At 39.1% G+C, this 17,733-nt stretch overlaps 2 protein-coding genes across 2 annotated transcripts in view; both read left to right on the top strand.

Moving 5' to 3' along the window:
- IPP (intracisternal A particle-promoted polypeptide) overlaps positions 1–15,743 on the top strand; it is a 55,333-nt gene extending 39,590 nt beyond the window's left edge. Inside the window, exon 11 of the mRNA XM_037500705.2 lies at positions 15,706–15,743. The gene's annotated coding sequence lies outside the window, so the exon portion shown is untranslated. The remainder of the gene's footprint in view (positions 1–15,705) is intronic.
- A 1,551-nt stretch (positions 15,744–17,294) lies between these two features.
- GPBP1L1 (GC-rich promoter binding protein 1 like 1) overlaps positions 17,295–17,733 on the top strand; it is a 30,182-nt gene continuing 29,743 nt past the window's right edge. The window contains exon 1 of the mRNA XM_037500708.2: positions 17,295–17,366. Coding sequence (XP_037356605.1) covers positions 17,307–17,366 — 60 coding nt within the window. The 5' untranslated portion in view covers positions 17,295–17,306. The remainder of the gene's footprint in view (positions 17,367–17,733) is intronic.

Raw genomic sequence — 17,733 nt, 5'->3', positions numbered from 1 at the left:
AATTTATAGTAAATTGCCATCTTCTCAACGAAATCAATTTTAATTTATCTTCCTGAAGTTTTTTGGCACAGATTTTGTCAATTCCCAGCGGATTTTTTGGTTATTCTTAAATTACTTCGGTGGTTTTACAGCAAAAGCATTTAAAATACTTTATAGAAGTTACAAATAAGTAGCTCTGTGTTTTGCTGTTGGCTACTGGACTGGTATACTTGGTGGTCAGACTTTCTGGAAATTCGGGAAATCTTAGGTATCTTTACCTTCAATGAATTCAAGTTACTAATTTTTTATAAGTAATTTAAAAGTGACTGAGAAAGGCACGTTTTCATAGGTTTGGAATGATAGAAATCTGACTCATTTTTCTGCTTGTAATTTATATTTAAATAGTTAAAGAAGAAAACGATCTGAATCTTAAGTGCAGATCTTTGTTTTATGGTTAAATTGTATGCACTTTATAGCAGTAAACTCTAATGTGCCAGGGATGAACTGTGGAAGTGCTTTTATTAATTTTTTCCAATGAGGTAGATACTGTTTTATTCTCATTTTGTGATTGAAGAAAATAGGTCCAGAAACACTCATTCAACTAGTAGGATGATGGACCTGTATGCAAACACAAGTAATCTGTTTCTCATTATGCTTAACACTTATGATTGCTGTCTTTAACCATGAAAAGTTGTTGAGAGCACAAAAACTTAAAGGATTGCAACTAAAAAAGTAGAAAACTATAACTGCTGGTGTGTATTTATTGTTTTTCAAATAGATGGACAATTTTTTTAAGATTTATTTTATTTATTTATGCGTGCAAGAACTGGGGTCTAGGCCAGAGATGAGGGTAGAGGGGATGAGAGGATTCACCAGAGACAGAATGGGGAGCAGAAGAGGTGGATCTACTGAAATATACTGCTGAGGGGAACAGCTGGAGAGACAGGAGAGGTCTGTTGCACCTTGTGGGTTAGTTCCCTGGTTGGGGATCCAGCTGGTGCTGCAGTGGCTGTGATAGCTTGATAGCACTGAGACTTTAACCCCTGTGTCACCAGGAAGGGACAGTTTCCATGGTGCAAAGATAATATGCTAACTCATAACTGATTTTAGTTGCCATTGATTGGAATTTAAGGCACTGAGACCTAGCTGCAAATGTCACTAATAAATCAGACTCTGATCTTTGTTTCTCACTGAAGTCTTCTCAGAATAAAACTGTCTATTATCCAACTTGAAAAGTAGTTTTCTTTTTAAAAAAAAATTTTTATTTATTTAAACAAGAACTGGGGTACAGGTCAGAGGCACGGGAGGGTGAGAGGATTCACCAGCGAGAGCGGGGAGCGGAACAGGCAGGTGGACAGAGGACACTGCTGAGGGAATCGAACTCGCTCTGCAGAGGCTGTGGACAGCCTCACAGCGCCACCCGGGAGGCCCCATAAAAAGGAGTTTTCAGTTCAGTAAGAGGAGTGGAACTTTTGTCCATATGTATATCTTAATCTGGGAGGTAAAATATTACTAATACTATATAAAATGAATTCTTTTTTTTTTTAAATTTTTTTTTTTTTATAGAGGCATGTTTTATTTTTATTTGTTTGTTTGTTTTGTTTTTGTTTATACATGCACTGGGTACAGTCAGAAGCGCAGGAGGGTGAGAGAACTCACCAGAGCCAGAGCAGGGAGCAGAGCAGGCAGAAGGACCGAAGTACACTGCTGAGGGGAGCAGCGGGCGGCAGGAGAGGTCTGCGCACCATGCGGGACCCTCCTCTGGTGGCCGGGGAGCAGCCGGGGATCGAACCGGCGCCGCGGAGGCCGCGGGCAGCTTCGCAACCCAGCGCTCAACCGCTGCGCCACTGGGGAGGCCCAAAATGAATTCTTATATATGATTTCAAATATACTAGGCAAATATTTAAAGGAGTAAATAGTTATTTCATTTACTAAAGCAAATAAGTCAGCCTCTAGTTGGTCTGTTAGTCAAATTGTGGGTTTGTTTGTTTTTCTAGACAAAACAGCTCATTCTTTTAAGAAAGCCTAGTGGTCATACTAGAGTGCCAGTTTGAGAGTGTTAGGGCTATGACTATCTAAATGACCATAAAACATTCTTGCTACCAAAGAACTTAGTAGTTTAAAAGATTAGCACAGAAAATACACAAGGAAACAGCATCGAAAGCTGTCTTTCTTAAAGGAGTTGATTTTTAACATGTTCATTAACTTTACCGTCCACCTCAATGAAAAAACGATTTTGCCTTAAATTAACCAGACCTGGGGCTAGAGAATCTCCAGTGTAAACAGATTTTAGTACATTTTTCTGAGCAATAGATCTATTTTTGTGGATGAGGTCTGTTTTGTTTTCCAGAAAAATTAAATTCACTTAAGTTTGACAGTACACTTGAATTGCAAACCCTTGTTTCTTTGATTTGTAAGTTTAAATTTCATCACTTTTTTTTTTTTTTTTCCCCAGAACTATTGCTATCCTTGAAGTTTAAATATGTTGGAAAGTTGTTTTGGGGGCTCTGGTTAGTTAATTAAAAGGTAGAGTTATTCCAGTGTTCCTGCTATGTGTTTATGAATTATTAGCTCTGCTTTTTAATTAGTCTTACCAGATATGGTGGGAAAAGAAATGGGAAGTACTTAGTGTGGGTCATAAGCTAAGGCTGTAATAGAGTCCAGTGTGTGTATATGTCTCATTATTGTTTACAACACTTGTTTAAAGTAGTATAGGAGGGCCTCCCTGGTGACTCAAGGGGTTAAGACACAACCTGTGAAGCTGTCCACAACCTCTGCAGCAGGAGTTCGATCCCTGGCCTGCCAGGGAGCAACCCATGTGGCGCAGCAGACCTCTCCTGATTTGCCCACTGCTCTCCTCAAGCAGTGTACTTCAGTCAATCTACCTGTTCTGTTCCCCACTCTGTCTCTGGTGAATCTTCTCACCCCCTGCACCTCTGGCCTGTACCCCAGCTCATGTATGCATAAATAAATAAATCTTTAAAAAAAATATATAGTATAGGAGGCTCCCTGTAAGTAATTTGCATAACAATGAGAGGGCCTTCAGGCTGCTTTTCTCTTTCTGATTCCAAAACAAGATTTTTTCCCTGTCCTTTCTGGTAGAGAGGTAGCATGGTATGATAATTGAGGGCACCAACTTTGTAGCCTTGGTTTGAATCTCAGCTTATTACTACTAACTTTGTGGCTTTGGAGGAGTTTTAGATGCGATTTCCATGCCTATTTCTTCATGTTTAATGGTGATAATATTTTCATAGGGTTATTGTGGTAAATGTAGTTCTTAAAACAATACATGACCATAATCACATCATAATTATTAAATAAATCATGTGAAATTATCTTTAATGAACACTTTTTTTTTTAAGATTTATTTTATTTTTGCATACAAGAACTGGGGTGTAGATCTGAGGTACTGGGGGTGAGAGGATTCACCAGTGACAGAGTGGGGAGCAGAACAGGCAGGTCTGCTCAAGAGGGACAGGAAAGGTCTGCTGGGCCATGTGGGTCAGCTCTCTGGCCAGGGATCGAATTGGTGCTGCAATGGCTGCTTATAGCTTCATAGTGCTGAGACTTATCCCCTTGTGCTACCAGGGAGGCCCCTTTAATGAACACTTCAACCAATCCAATGAAATTCGTGAAATCTAAACAAACTATTGCATGTGGAGGCTTATTTATTTTTTTCCCCGTAGATAATACTTTTCTTTGGACTGTCCTAGTTTGAATCAGGATCCTGATCCCACTTACTGTAATTGATTGATGTTCTTTCAAGTCTCTCTTAATTTTATGCTTTCCTGGTTTTGTTTCTTCTCCATCCCCCTGCTACTTTGTTAAAGAACCGTGGACATTTGTCCTGCAGTTTCTCACATTCTAGGTTTTCTGTAAATTGTAGATACAGAGACTTAGATTGAGATTTGATTTGGGAGGAGTGGGGTGACAAGACTAATTTTGTAGGTGATTCTTTGCATTTGTGTTCCCCCCCTGGTTTGTTCATTGGTTCCCTTCTGTATAATTTTCTTACAATTTCTTTTCTGAGCAGCATAGAGTAATTGTATATTTACACTCCTTGTTGAATATGCTTGTAAAATGGAGTGTTTGATTTACTCCTGTGACTAGCTCAATATTTAATTCTCCCGGTAATCTTTTCTTATCTATTTTCCCTAGCATATATTTATTGTATTATAAAATTGAGCTAAGTATGCTAGATTTGCAGTGGCTTTATTGTGAGGACACTAATCCTGACACTTAATATGTATTCACTCATTTTTATCAATATTAAGCAGTCTCCAAATTATAGGTAAGAATTTGGAGCAAAATATTGAAGAGACGTGCTCAAAGTCACAGAGCTAGTACATAGCAGAACCAGTTAAGTCCAGTCTGCTGTTCTTATTTATTTATTTATTTATTCATTCATTCATTCATTCATTCATTCATTCATTCATACAAGAGCTGGGGTACAGGCTAGAGGTGTGGGGGGTGAGAGGATTCACCAGAGACAGAGTGGGCAACAGAATAGGCAGATCTGCTGAAATACACTGCTGAAGGAAGCAGTGGGTACATCAGGAGAGGTCTGCTGAGCCATGTGGGTTACCTCCCTGGCCTGGGATCGAACTCATGCTGCAGTGGCTGGGATAACTTCATTGGTTGCATCTTAACCCCTTGCGCCACCAGGGAGGCCCTGCTCTTCTAATTTAAAACTAAGTTTGTATTGGAAGCAAAGTATTCCTGACAGGATTTTTAAAAATGGTTGTAAGTAAAATGAACTTGAAGTAAAGCTCTAGGCAACCACCTATCTAATTTCTGTATCTATGGATTACCTATTCTTGATGTAAAAATTTTTAGTGTGTCTTGTGTTATAGGAGTCACTATTACTACATCTCTCAATTAAAAAAAATTTACATGTAATAAGTAGCTTATTAACATACTCATAAAGAATGGAGCCTTTCAGGTCACTGTAGTTGAAATTATTTTATGAAAATTGTCACTACTGAATGGTTTGGTTGCAGTGTAGTTGATATAGTGACTTTTGTAGCAAATACCATAAAACCATTTTTTTGTTGGTTCTGAAACCTTATAGTTTCAGATAACTTGCATAAATCTAATCAACTTAGTTACTGGATTTTTTTTTTTTTTTTTAAGATTTACTTATTTTTATATACAAGAACTGGGGTGTAGGCCAGAGAGGATTCACTCAGAGACAGAGTGGGGAGCAGAAGAGGCAGATCTATGGAAATAAACTGCTGAGGGGAGCAGTGGGTGAGACAGGAAAGGTCTGCTTCACCATGTGGGTTGGCTCCCTGACCTGCAGGATCTAACTCATGCTGCAGCGGCTGGTGATAGCTTCATAGTCCTGTGTCTTTAACTCCTGCGCAACCAGGGAGGCCCCTTAATTACCTGATTTTTATAACCACAATTTAATGTGTAGATTGCATTAATAATAATAAATGTACTTCTAAATGTGCTTTTCCTCTTTGGAACTGTTATGAATTGGGTAAATTCCATTTCTGTTGGTGGATAGTGAGTGTTCACATATGGGTATAGGTATAGCAAGTATTTGTCACATTGGAATAACAAAATATTGTAAAGGAGGTTACTTGAGAAAAGGTTATACATTTTATCTAAAAATTTTGTGTTTTGTGAAATTTTTAGGAAGTTTTTTTTTTTCCCCAAGATTTATTTCTTTCTTTATACAAGCACTGGGTACAGTCAGAAGCGCAGGAGGTGAGAGAATTCACCAGAGCCAGAGCGGGGAGCAGAACAGGCAGAAGGAGCAAAGTACACTGCTGAGGGGAGCAGTGGGCGCGGCAGGAAAGGTCTGTGTGCCATGTGGGACCCTCGCTGGCCGCTGGGGATCGAACCTGCGCTGCAGAGGCTACAGGCAGCTTCACAGCCCAGCATTCAACCACTGTGCCACCAGGGGAGGCCCAAGTGTTTCTTTTTTTGTTTTGTTTTATTTTTTAAGATTTATTTATTTATGTATACAATAACTGGGGTACAGGCCAGAGGTGTGGGGGGTGAGAGGATTCACCAGGAATAGAGTGGGGAACAGAACAGGCAGATTGACTGAAGTACACTGCTGAGGGGAGCAGCAGACAAGTCAGGAGAGGTCCTCTGTGCCATGTGGGTCACCTCCCTGGCCTGGGATTAAACTCATGCTGCAGTGGCTGGGATAGCTTCATTGGTTGCCTCTTAACCCCTTGCACCACCAGGGAGGCCCCTAAGAATTGTATTTTTGAACAATGAAGCACAGAAGGCATGATGACTAAACATTAGTACTAGATGGTAACCTTCTCCCTTTGTTGCCTTTTGGAGACTCTTAGAGAGGAAATGGAAAAGTATGTGTGTGTAACTTATGTGTACATATATGCACATACCTTATATGTACATTTTCTGTTGTGGATTCCTGGCCACGGGAGCGTATGACCCAAACTGCCAATCCATTATACTTAGATAGGAACTTGCATCTGGAGTGAGAGCTGCAAAGAAACAAGGACAATTTCAAATTCATTCCACTGCTTGCTGGGCAATTTCTTAAGTACACTCTTCCTGTGGTGTAACCTTGGTTGGTGGTTTTGACTGCTTCGCTTTACTTGATTTCTGCGTGTTTGCCATGTCAACTCCTAATATCCTGATAAATTCTTTACCTGTGTCATCTGCCTAAATATGATTTCTTTTTCAACCAAGGACCCTGATTTGTAAAATTGGTTAATTTGTTCCTTCTAGATTTTGTTTACCACCTCTTATTTAGGGTTGGCTCCTAAATCACAAATTAAAAAATTTCCACAAATGTCCTTTTTTAATACAATTTTAGAATTCTGGGCCTCCCTGGTGGTGCAAGGAGTTAAGTCTCAGCATGATCAAGCTATTGGTAGCCACTACAGCAGGGACTGGATCCTTAGCCAGGTAGGTGACCCACATGGTGCAGCAGACCTCTCCTGTCTCCCTGTTCTGCTCCCCGCAGTATCTGGTGAATCCTTTCACCCCCCTCCACACACACCTTTGGCCTACACCCCAGTTCTTATATGTGTAAATGCAATTAAATAAACCTTTCAAAAAAAAAGTTCTTGGTTTTTTAAAAGGTAATCACATTGTGAAGACCAGGATAATCTTAATGCATTGTGGTTGCCTCTTGATACTTTCTCACAAATATTTCACAAGCTCTTCCATAAATATGTTTAATGTAAGGATGCCAACATTTTTTTAAAAATGAGTTTTCATTTTTGCTGAGGTTTGTTCTTTTTTTATGGCATTATTACCTTTTCTTTATGAAATGGTAGTATTGGAAATGGTGTTAAATGTTCTATTTATCCAAATAAAATATCAGCCCCTGAAACATATTTTGAAATTGTTGGCTCCATGCAATCCAAATGTGAAAATTGCTGGTCTAATGATGTAATGTCATGGAAACTAGCATTAGGGATTTTAAGATGAGATTGACCCAGGAACATGTGAACAGTGTAAGCCATCAAGAGTGGTGACTCACAATTTAATGACCTCTGAAGGTATTGGTCAGGGTTCTTTGTTGTAGAGAACAGAAATGCTTAAAAGCATGGTTTTGTGTGTTTCCCTAAGCAATCAGCTTCAAGGGTGATTAACAGAATAATAAGCAAGAGTTGGGTCTTACCGGGATTGCAGTTTGAGAAATTGGGTATACAGGTCATTGAGAGAAGAGTTGAAGAGCTGAGAAGCATCATAATGATGACCTAGGGTAATTTAAACTACTTATCTTTGCTTGCTGGTCTCAAGTTGAATTCATGATTTCTTACAAGTGTGAGCCTTTATTATGCTGGAAACTATAGTGAATTTCCTTAGTTTATTCATTCTCTAGTTCTCATTTCATACCCTTACTTTTTTCAGACCTGCAAATCCTTCCTTTTCTTGGCCCATCCATTCATCCTGGCTTAGTTGAGGGGTTTATTTTACTTCACTGGTAAGATAGAAGCAATCGGAATATGCATTCATTCTAAGCTCTCTTTGTAGCAGCATTCCAGTACTCTGTTTTTTCACCTGTTGACTGCAAATGTAAAATGTGTTATTAAAGGTAAGTTCTGGTATATTGGAGCTCACTCCTTTTCACCTCCTAAGTGCCAGTGTTTCAGCAATTTCTACATTGTTTCTTCATCAATTGTATCTTTACTCCATTATTTGCATCACTATACCGAAAAGACTTTGAACTGTGCATCTCCTTCTGGCCACTTCCCTATTGGACAACACCAATCCTGAAAAGAATTGTCTCTACTTATAATCTGCAGTCCCTTCTCTCTACAACTTAACCAAATCAGGTTTTTACCACTGCCCCTATCAAACATGGTCACTGATAACTTATGTTATAAAAATGTTGCTAAATCCAGTGGTCAGTTCTCAGTTTCCCATTTTGATACAACTTCCCTCCTACTTTCTTGAAAGATGTTGTTAGCTCCAGGTTTTCTTCTCAGTGTTTCCAGTTTTTAAAGGTTATAATATACCTAGGTACCCTTCTGTCTACATTCTCTTCTTTGGTGAGCTCATCTAGATCCATGGTCTTAAAGAAAATTTCTTTTTCCTCTACAATGAACTGTAGTCTTATATACCTACCTGCCTGCTTAACATCTCAGCAGCTGTCTGATAGATACCTGCAAATTAACATGTTCAAAAAATAGTTTCTTCTTTGTGGAATCTACAGGCAAATTATTGAGATTCATAAGAGTATAGCAAGATGACAGTATAATTTTTTTTAAAGATTTATTCAATTTAGGGGCCTCCCTTGTGGTGCAAGGTGTTAAGACACAATCTATGAAGCTACCCACAGCCACTGCAGCATGAGTTCAATCCATGGCTAGGGAGCTACCCACGTAGTGCAGCAGACCTGTCCTGACTCGCCCACTGCTCCCCTCAGCAGTGTTTTAGTTACCCACTCTGTCTCTGGTGAATCCTCTCACCCCCCCCCCACCTCCGGCCTACACCCCAGTTTTATAATACATAAATTGAATAATTCTTTTTTTTTAAAGATTTATTTATTTATGCATACAAGAACTAGGGTACAGGACCTCCCTGGTGGCACAGCGGGTTGAGCGCTGCACTGTGAAGCTGTCTGCAGCCTCTGCAGTATGGGTTCGATCCTGACTGGCCAGCCGGTGAGGATCCCACATGGTGCAGCAGACCTTTCCTGTTGTGCCCACTGCTTCCCTCAGCAGTGTATTTCTGTCGTCTGACTGTTCTGCTCCCTGCTCTGTCTCCTCCTACCCTCCCCCTGCCTCCGGCCTGTACTCTAGCTCTTGTATAAAAATAAATAAATCTTTTAAAAAAAAAAAAAGTCACACACACAAAAAGAACTAGGGTACAGGCCAGAGATGTGAGGGGTGAGGATTCACCAGAAGGAGTGTGGAACAGAACAGGCAGATTGACCGAAATACACTGCTGAGGGGAGCAGCGGGCGAGACAGGAGAGGTTTGCTGCGCCATATGGGTTAGCTCCCTGGCAGGGATCGAACTGTTGCTGTAGTGACTGCCAACAGGTTCATAGTGAACCCCTTGTGCCACGAGGGAGGTCCCATGATGACAATATAATTTGTACCAGTAGTAATAACAATTATATAGGAATAAACCTTAAAAAGACAATATATAAGATCTTTATAGAGAAAAATTTTAAATTTCATTGGAATATTAAAGAAGACCTGAATAAGAGATTGATCATACCCCTGATTTGTAAGATATTTCATAAAAATGTCATTTCTTTCATGTTGATCTAGATATATTAACACTCTGTTATAACTGATAGTGACAGGGTCTAATACCCAATTTGACATGCTTATCTTACATTTATATGAAAGAGCAGAATGCCAAGAATAGCCACTAATATACTGGATACAACTTACTGAAGTCTTAAAGGTGAAAGGCAATACTATAAAACTAAGACAATAAAGGTAATTTTTTTAATTTAAAAGAAGGAAGGGTATTATATAAGACACAAAATGAAAATCTTAGGGAAATGATAAACAACTTTGTCTGTATTTAAATTAAGAACTTGTGTTCATCAGAAGACAACTCTTAAGTGGAAAAAATATATTTACAACACATGCATGAGAGAATCAGGGTCTATTGTATTTTACTTCAAAGATTAGTGACCAAAAGAAGAATGGTAGAAAGATTAGAAGTATTTTTGCACCACTGATAAGTAGATTTAAAAGATGTAAATAAAGATCACAGTTGGTGAGTATTTTATACTCACCAGCAGAACAAAGATTAACTGCCACTTTGGTAATACCTAGCTTTGTGAGAGTGTGAAGCAGATAGAGCTCTTAAAATAACCTCCTGCTGGTAGTGTAAACTGGTAATTTGAAATCAATATAGTATTACTGTGTGAAGGTGAAGATGTGTTAGTTAGTAGTCCCTTCATTTAATTTATTTAAATAAATTTAAATAAATTGTACTCATTTAATATTTATTTGATATTTATTGCTAGTCAGTGTTCTTTGTACCTTTTTCAGTGAGAAACAGCTCATATATAGGTAATTGATGCTATAGGAAAATGTTACTAGAATGAAAACAGTTCAATATCAGGTCACTTCCTGTTTCCTACTTTAATGGGCATTCTAAGAATGTTATATATGATTTGTTATGTCAGTACCATTCAACATTCAATTCTTTGAATCCTGCTATAGTTATTGACCAAAAATCATTTCACAATCTATTATCAAGAATTATTTTTAATGATGTTTTAGCTGAGAACTAGGTTATATTCTTTTTCAATCCTGTGCAAAACAGAGATTATAAACTGCTATGAAAGAATTTGTTAACCGTTCATTAAATTTCTCACTTTCTCAGAGATAGACCCAAAAACCTTTGCCAAAGACAACTTCTCAATTGATAAATTATAACTGTGCTCTTTTACTCACAGACACTTCATTATTAGAACCAGAATTAAACAAGATTGATTAAAAATTAATTCATATTTTTTGATTTCCCCATAGGTTATTAAAAACAAATCTAGGGGCCTCCCCTGGTGGCACAGCTGTTGAGCACTGGGTTTTGAAGCTGCCCGCTGCGGCGCCGATTCGATCCCAGACCCGATCCCCTGCCGCTGGAGAGGGTCCCCCATGGCGCACAGACCTCTCCTTGAGTGCCCGCTGCTCCCCTCAGCAATGTATTTCGTCGGTCTGCCTGTTCCCCGCTCTGGCTCTGGTGAATTCTCTCACCCTCCTGTGCTTCCCTTCTGACTGTACCCAGTGCTTGTATAAATAAATAAATAAATCTTAAAAAAAAAATCTAGGTCCTCTCTGGTAGCGTAGGGTTTAAGTCTCAGTGCTGTTACACTCACTGTTGCGGCCTGAGGGTCTGAGTTGGATCCCCAGCCAGGGAGCTAACCCACATATGGCGCAGCAGATTTCTCCACTTAGCAGTATTGCAGGAGATCCACCTGTACTGCTCTCCACTGTCTCTGGTGAATCTTCTTACTGCCCCTCTCACACCTCTGACCTGTACCCCAAATCTTCTGTGCATAAATAAATAAATTCTTTTTAAAAATTAAAAAAAAATAGGGGCTTCCCTGGTGGTGTAGGCGGTTGAGCGCAGTGCTGTGAGGCTGTCCCCAGCCTCTGCAGTGCCGGTTCAATCCCCGCCAGCAGAGGAGATACCCATGTGGCAAGCAGACCTCTCCTGTCTTGCCCACTACTCCTCTCACCCTCCCGCACATCTGGCCTGTACCCCAGCTCTTGTAAAAATAAATAAATCTTTAAAAAAAACTAAAAACAAATCTGTATTAGAATATTATCCTTAGTGTTGTTACAGAGGTAAACTTTTGAATTATTGTATATAATATAGATAGTATAAGAATTTCTTGGTTGAAGATGTGCTTATAATTATGCTTTTCGCACAAAGTGGTGTGTCAACATCTGAGGGAGAAAATGAATGAAGTTTTTTTGTTGTTTTAAGTGTAGGACACGCTAGATTGCATTTTAGGAACATTTTTTTCTCTCTAATTGTAGATGTAGGTGTTCCATTTCTAAGAGTGCAATTTAATTTATTTTGCCAGAAACTTTAACAGAATTTATAAACATTCCCTTTAAGTTAATTAGATAAGTATGTGGTTGGAATGGGTAAGGTATAGTGAATTGCTTAGTGTATGACATTGAAGAAAAGTTTTGTACAAAAGTAAAAATGAATACAGATTTCTAGTATCCAAAAATCTTTCAGCAAAAGTTAATTTTAAAATATTTTTTTAAAAATCACAAAGTTTAAAAATGAGTTTTTTTTCTCTTGACTAGCTCTTGAAGGTTAATCCCCACCATATTTTTAATATGTTCCCTTTATTTAGCATTTTTCAAATATTGTAAGGTTCCTTTTTTTCCCCAAAGATACAACATTAATCTCTTGGAAGTAAGTTGGACCTTTTCACCCTCAGCAACCAAAATACTTTTTTTCTATTTGATAGATTTGATTTACCATGAAGATGTGTTGAGTTAGTTATATACACAGTAAGGAGAACAATAACATCATAGTAAGGTGAGAAGGGCACTGGTGAACCAGGGAGATGTGAAAGAAAAATTGACATGATGCCTTGATTTAGGTAGACCTTTTTAGGCAGATCAGTTTTAGAGAAGTTAGCATATGAAAGTAGAAAGTAAGGAAGTTGATTCCTTTCAGACTCTCCATGTTCACTTACCCTTTTTAGCCAAGGTCATAAACCTGATAACCATTTGCTGAGAGAACCTCTTAATGCTTTTCGGCTTTCTTTGCCTCAGTTAGTTGTGGTTATAACAGGTCCTTTTGATTTCTTTTACCCTATGATGGAGTTGGCTATATGGGTTCTGGTCCTTCAGGTATTCTCATGGGTGGCTAAGGGAGTGGCACAGAACAGCAGTTTTTTTTTCTGTTGTTTTTAAGATCAGGAATCACGTGCTTATTAGACGCTTAGATAAAACCTGAAAAGGAATGGCGAGTGTAAGCAAAACTTTGTTTATATTTAATACTGACTTTCTGTGACTTAACTGATAATTTTTTAGTAATAGTAACCATTATAACTATTTAAAAATGTGCTTTGACATTAAGTACACTTGCAATATTTTTATTTATTTATTTATTTGTTTGTTTGTTTGTTTTGTTTATACATGCACTGGGTACAGTCAGAAGTGCGGGAGGGTGAGAGAATTCACCAGAGCCAGAGCGGGGAGCAGAGCGGGCAGAAGGACCGAAGTACACTGCTGAGGGGAGCAGCGGGTGGCAGGAGAGGTCTGCGCGCCATGTGGGACCCTCCTCCGGTGGCCGGGGAGCAGCCGGGGATCGAACCAGTGCTGCAGAGGCCGCGGGCAGCTTCGCAACCCAGCGCTCAACCGCTGAGCCACCGGGGAGGCCCCACTTGCAATATTTTCTATCACCACTATCTCTTTCCAGAATTTTTTCATTTTCCCAGATAAAAACCTTGTGTGCATTAGTCACACATCCCCCTCCCTATCTTCTCACCCCTGGAGGGAAAAAAAAACTGATCTTTTTTTTTAATCTGTTTTCTGTCTCTATGGATTGAATATTTCATATAGAATTCTAAAATATGTTTTGTGTATCAGATTTCTTTTCCTTAGCATGTTTTCAGGTTTCATCCATGTTGTGGCATGTATCAGTACTTCATTTTTTTATAGCCAAATAATCTTCTGTGGATATACCACATTTTGTTTATCATTCCATTAATTGGTGGCCATTTCGGTTGTTTTTACTTGGTTGTTGATAAAGCTGCTGTGAATGTTCTTTTACAGGTTTTTGTGTGGACATATGTTTTCACTTCTCTTGGATAGGGAGGGAAGTATTAGGTCATATGGTAACTATGTTTAACTTTTTGAAGATCCATCAGACTGCTTTTCACAGCTTTTGTACTTTTATTTTTACGAGCATTTCATGAGATTCCAATTTCTGTCCATCTTTGCTTATTATTGTTAGAAAAACTTAATTCATCAAAACCTTTGACTCCTTAATTCATGCAGGGCACCGTGCTAGATACTGTGTGAGTTTCAAAGAAGGGCAAAGGATTATCCTTGAACTAGTTGTACTTTATGCAGAGTGACTCTGAATTCCAGGCCTGGGCTAAAGTGCTAAGCAGCCCTGTCCCAGCTCACCAAGTAGGATACCTCTTCGCTAAGCAAATTACAGGCAGAAATTCAGCTTCTTTTTCTGCAGCTGGGACACTTATGAAGTGGGTAGTTTTCTGTCTCACCTTTGTGCCAATTTTGCCATTTTATAGAATTGTATCTAGTTTAAGATTGTCAAATTTATCGGCATATACTTGTGCAAAATATTTTGCTAATGATATTTCTTAATCTGTTGCGTTTATTATTCCTTTTCATGCTATTTTATATCTATCTTTTTTTCCCAAGCAGCTTTACTGGAGTTTATCTCTCTCCTTTTTTTTTTTTTTTTTTTTTGTGGGACCCTCGCCGATGGCCGGGGAACGAACTGGCGCTGCAGAGGCTGTGGGCAGCCTTGCAGCCCAGCACTCAACCGCTGCACCACCAGGGAAGGCCCTGGAGTTTATTTCTTAATAATCTTTTTCAAAAGGATTTTTTGGTTGTTCTTTCTGACCTTATATAGAGAAATAGCCTCCGAACTAAAATTAATATATACACCAGAATTGCCCACAGATGCAAGCATTCTCTTAAATCAGAAAACATTCTAGCCTCTGGAAATATGTTGGAAATTTTGCAGAGAAATATTTGTGTCATCTCTTAACTGTGTTTTCTTAAGTCAGAGCATAAAAGCCTAATTCTCTTAATTGATAGCTAGGTATCTGAAAATATGTAAATGCATGAGAAATGCTAGGATAGATGTCTTGTTTTTAAGGGCCCAGCTGTGGTTATTACTAAATGATTAAGTAGTTGATTATTGTTGTAATCAGGAAATTATGTGGCCCATGGCAAACTATTATATATGAGAGAAAATCTAAATCTAATTTATAACTTGTATATCTGAATTACTTTTGCTAATTAGAAGTGAGTTATATAAAAAGCAAACTTTTTCTAAAAATCTTTTTAAGATTCTTTTTTTTTTAAGATTTATTTATTTATTTATACAAGCATTGGGTACAGTCAGAAGCGCGGGAGGGTGAGAGGATTCTCCAGAGCCAGAGCGGGGAGCAGAGCAGGCAGAAGGACCGAAGTACACTGCTGAGGGGAGCAGCGGGTGGCAGGAGAGGTCTGCGTGCCATGTGGGACCCTCCTCCGGTGGCTGGGGAGCAGCTGGGAATCGAACCGGCGCTGCAGAGGCTGCGGGCAGCTTCGCAACCCAGCGCTCAACCGCTGCGCCACCGGGGAGGCCCTCTTTTTAAGATTCTTAATGTAGGGCCTCCCTGGTGGCGCAGGCAGTTGAGCACCGCACTGTGAAGCTGTCCGCAGCCTCTATAGCGCGGGTTCGATCCCGGCCAGCCAGTGAGACTTCCCACATGGCGAAGCAGACCTCTCCTGTCTTGCCCGCTGCTCCCCCTCAGCAGTGTGTTTCGTCAGTCTGCCTGTTCTGTTCCCTGCTCTGTCTCTAGTGAATCCTCACCCTTCCGTGCATCTGGCCTGTACCCCAGTTCTTGTATAAATAAAAATAAATCTTTAAAAAAAAAAGATTCTTAATGTAACCAGTTATATTGTTGTTATAGGTGGTAGACATGTTAATGTCTAAATTGGACTTGAGTTTTGACCTTTGAGCATTTGTGTCTCATTTTAGCAATTATGTATAATGATTTTTGCCTCTTAATGATACTGTGTTTTGTTTTTTTCATTTATAGTGCTAGACTCCTGTGACCTTTTAAATGATTGAATAATGATGGAAATGGATCCACATAATAAGTGACTTCTCTACCAACGCAGAAGATTCTTCATATCACCTTCCAGTAGTTCGTGTCAGTCACCAGGAGGGAGCAGAACTAAGTGGAATACAGGAAGCAGAAGAGAAGAAAGCCTTACTTTGGAGCTGTCTTTCTCCTTGACTATCCCTCATCCTTCCCATTTCTACTTATTTCAGTTTGCTCCTAATTTACAGTGAAGACCAAAGAAATAAAAGATACTTTTGGGAGCTTCATGCCAAGAAATTTGCCTTGAAAGCTGCTATTCTGTGAAGTGAAAAGTATATCAAGTTCCTGTCTGATTTAAAAAAAAAAAAAATTCTTATATCCTTAGATTTTGAAGGATAAGCCACATACAAATACATACCTGCATACTATTTTTAGCAGCTGTGTAAGAATAATGAGATTTGTAAATTAAGGGCTTGGTCATGTCAGTTTTTGCCACTGGAGTTGACTACTTGGAAGATCTTTTATAGATTTTTAATATTTTTGATCTATCACTTTGATGACATTACTTTCCCACACGAGCCCAACTGTCTTTCTAGCTATGACCTTTTTATGAATAGAATTTGCACTCAGTGTGCAAATGTCCCTGTATTTTCTGTTTGACCAACATCATAGTGACATCACTCAAGGAAGTTGAATGAGGTGAACATAGACATAACTCTTTCCCCTTCCCCCCATTTTTTAAATGTAACAAATACTTTTTATGTTCCCCTTCCCCCCTTCCCCTCCCCCTTCCCCCTTTTTGGAAACGTGCCAGGAACTAGATAGTTTAGGATGAGCCATTGAGGGGACTGAGAGTGATCCACACAGAGCCTGGCTTCTTTGTGCTTCATCACAAGGCTAGCTGCTGGCCAGCATAATCAAGCATCTTTTTAACAAGAGAACCTCGTGGGAAATCCAGCTGGCAGACTCAAGGATTCAGGAAACAGGATTACAGAGGTTACACTCTGGGGTAAATGTCTATGTCTTATTTTGGGAGAAGACTGTGCATTATCAAAAATATCTGATACTTTTCTGATGTGTGTAATTTTGAGAATATCAGTGGGGTGGTTTATCTCTCTTGCTAAAGTAAATCTCTTTAGGAAACTAATGAGAACTAAACAGGAAAGCTCTTGAGGTTGCAGCTCTCCTAGAAAAATATTTTCAACTTTTGCCAGAAGTTAACCTGAATACCCAAAGTAAATTAATCTTTTTTAATATATATCCGTAGTTTTAAGTAATTGGCTATTCTTAAGATTCTTCTGCTGTAACACAAGAGTTCATTACCTTCTTTGACATAAGCTTGCAGATTAATGTCACATTTTTCTGCTTATGTGTTTTTCATGGTCATATATTCACAACTTTTGCTTTTGTTTAGAACTTTTCTGAGATAAGTAGACAAGTGGAGACTCAAAAGAGGGGATCTTAGAGTAATCATACACTCCTTTGCACACTGGTATCAGATTCTTACATGCGTAAGTGATTTGAGAGTTATCATTTTTAGGTCCTGGCCATGAGGTTGGATGCCTCACTTTGCTGAAAAGAGACACTGGACCTAAATGGCGCAGCATGACTTTGTTCCTGCTTGGCTAAATTTCTCAACACCACAGTCAGCTAAGGTACTTTTCTTCATCCCTGTAGTAGTATCTAAATACCAACTCTTCATCCTCTTCTAATTTATAGCCTCTGTTATATAGTTTGGGTGTTTTATTTTTATATTCACACTTGTGAAGATTTCTGATATATTTTCATAGACTTTACTACCTTTCTTTTAATAAGGTATAACACAGGCAGTCCAAGATTTTGTATGCCCCGTTACTGCCAAATGTCCTGTTTTTTTCTCATTATATGCTGAGCTTTTCTCATTATATGACACACTTAAGAATATCTGTATTCCAGGGCCTCCCCGGTGGCGCAGCGGTTGAGCGCTGGGTTGCAAAGCTGCCGGCGACCTCTGCGGCGCCGGTTCGATCCCCGGCTGCTCCC

Source organism: Talpa occidentalis, unplaced genomic scaffold (assembly GCF_014898055.3).
Source record: "Talpa occidentalis isolate TD23 unplaced genomic scaffold, MPIMG_talOcc4v2.1 talOcc4.9, whole genome shotgun sequence".
Lineage (NCBI taxonomy): Eukaryota > Metazoa > Chordata > Mammalia > Eulipotyphla > Talpidae > Talpa > Talpa occidentalis.
This window is presented reverse-complemented; position numbering and strand designations above follow the sequence as displayed.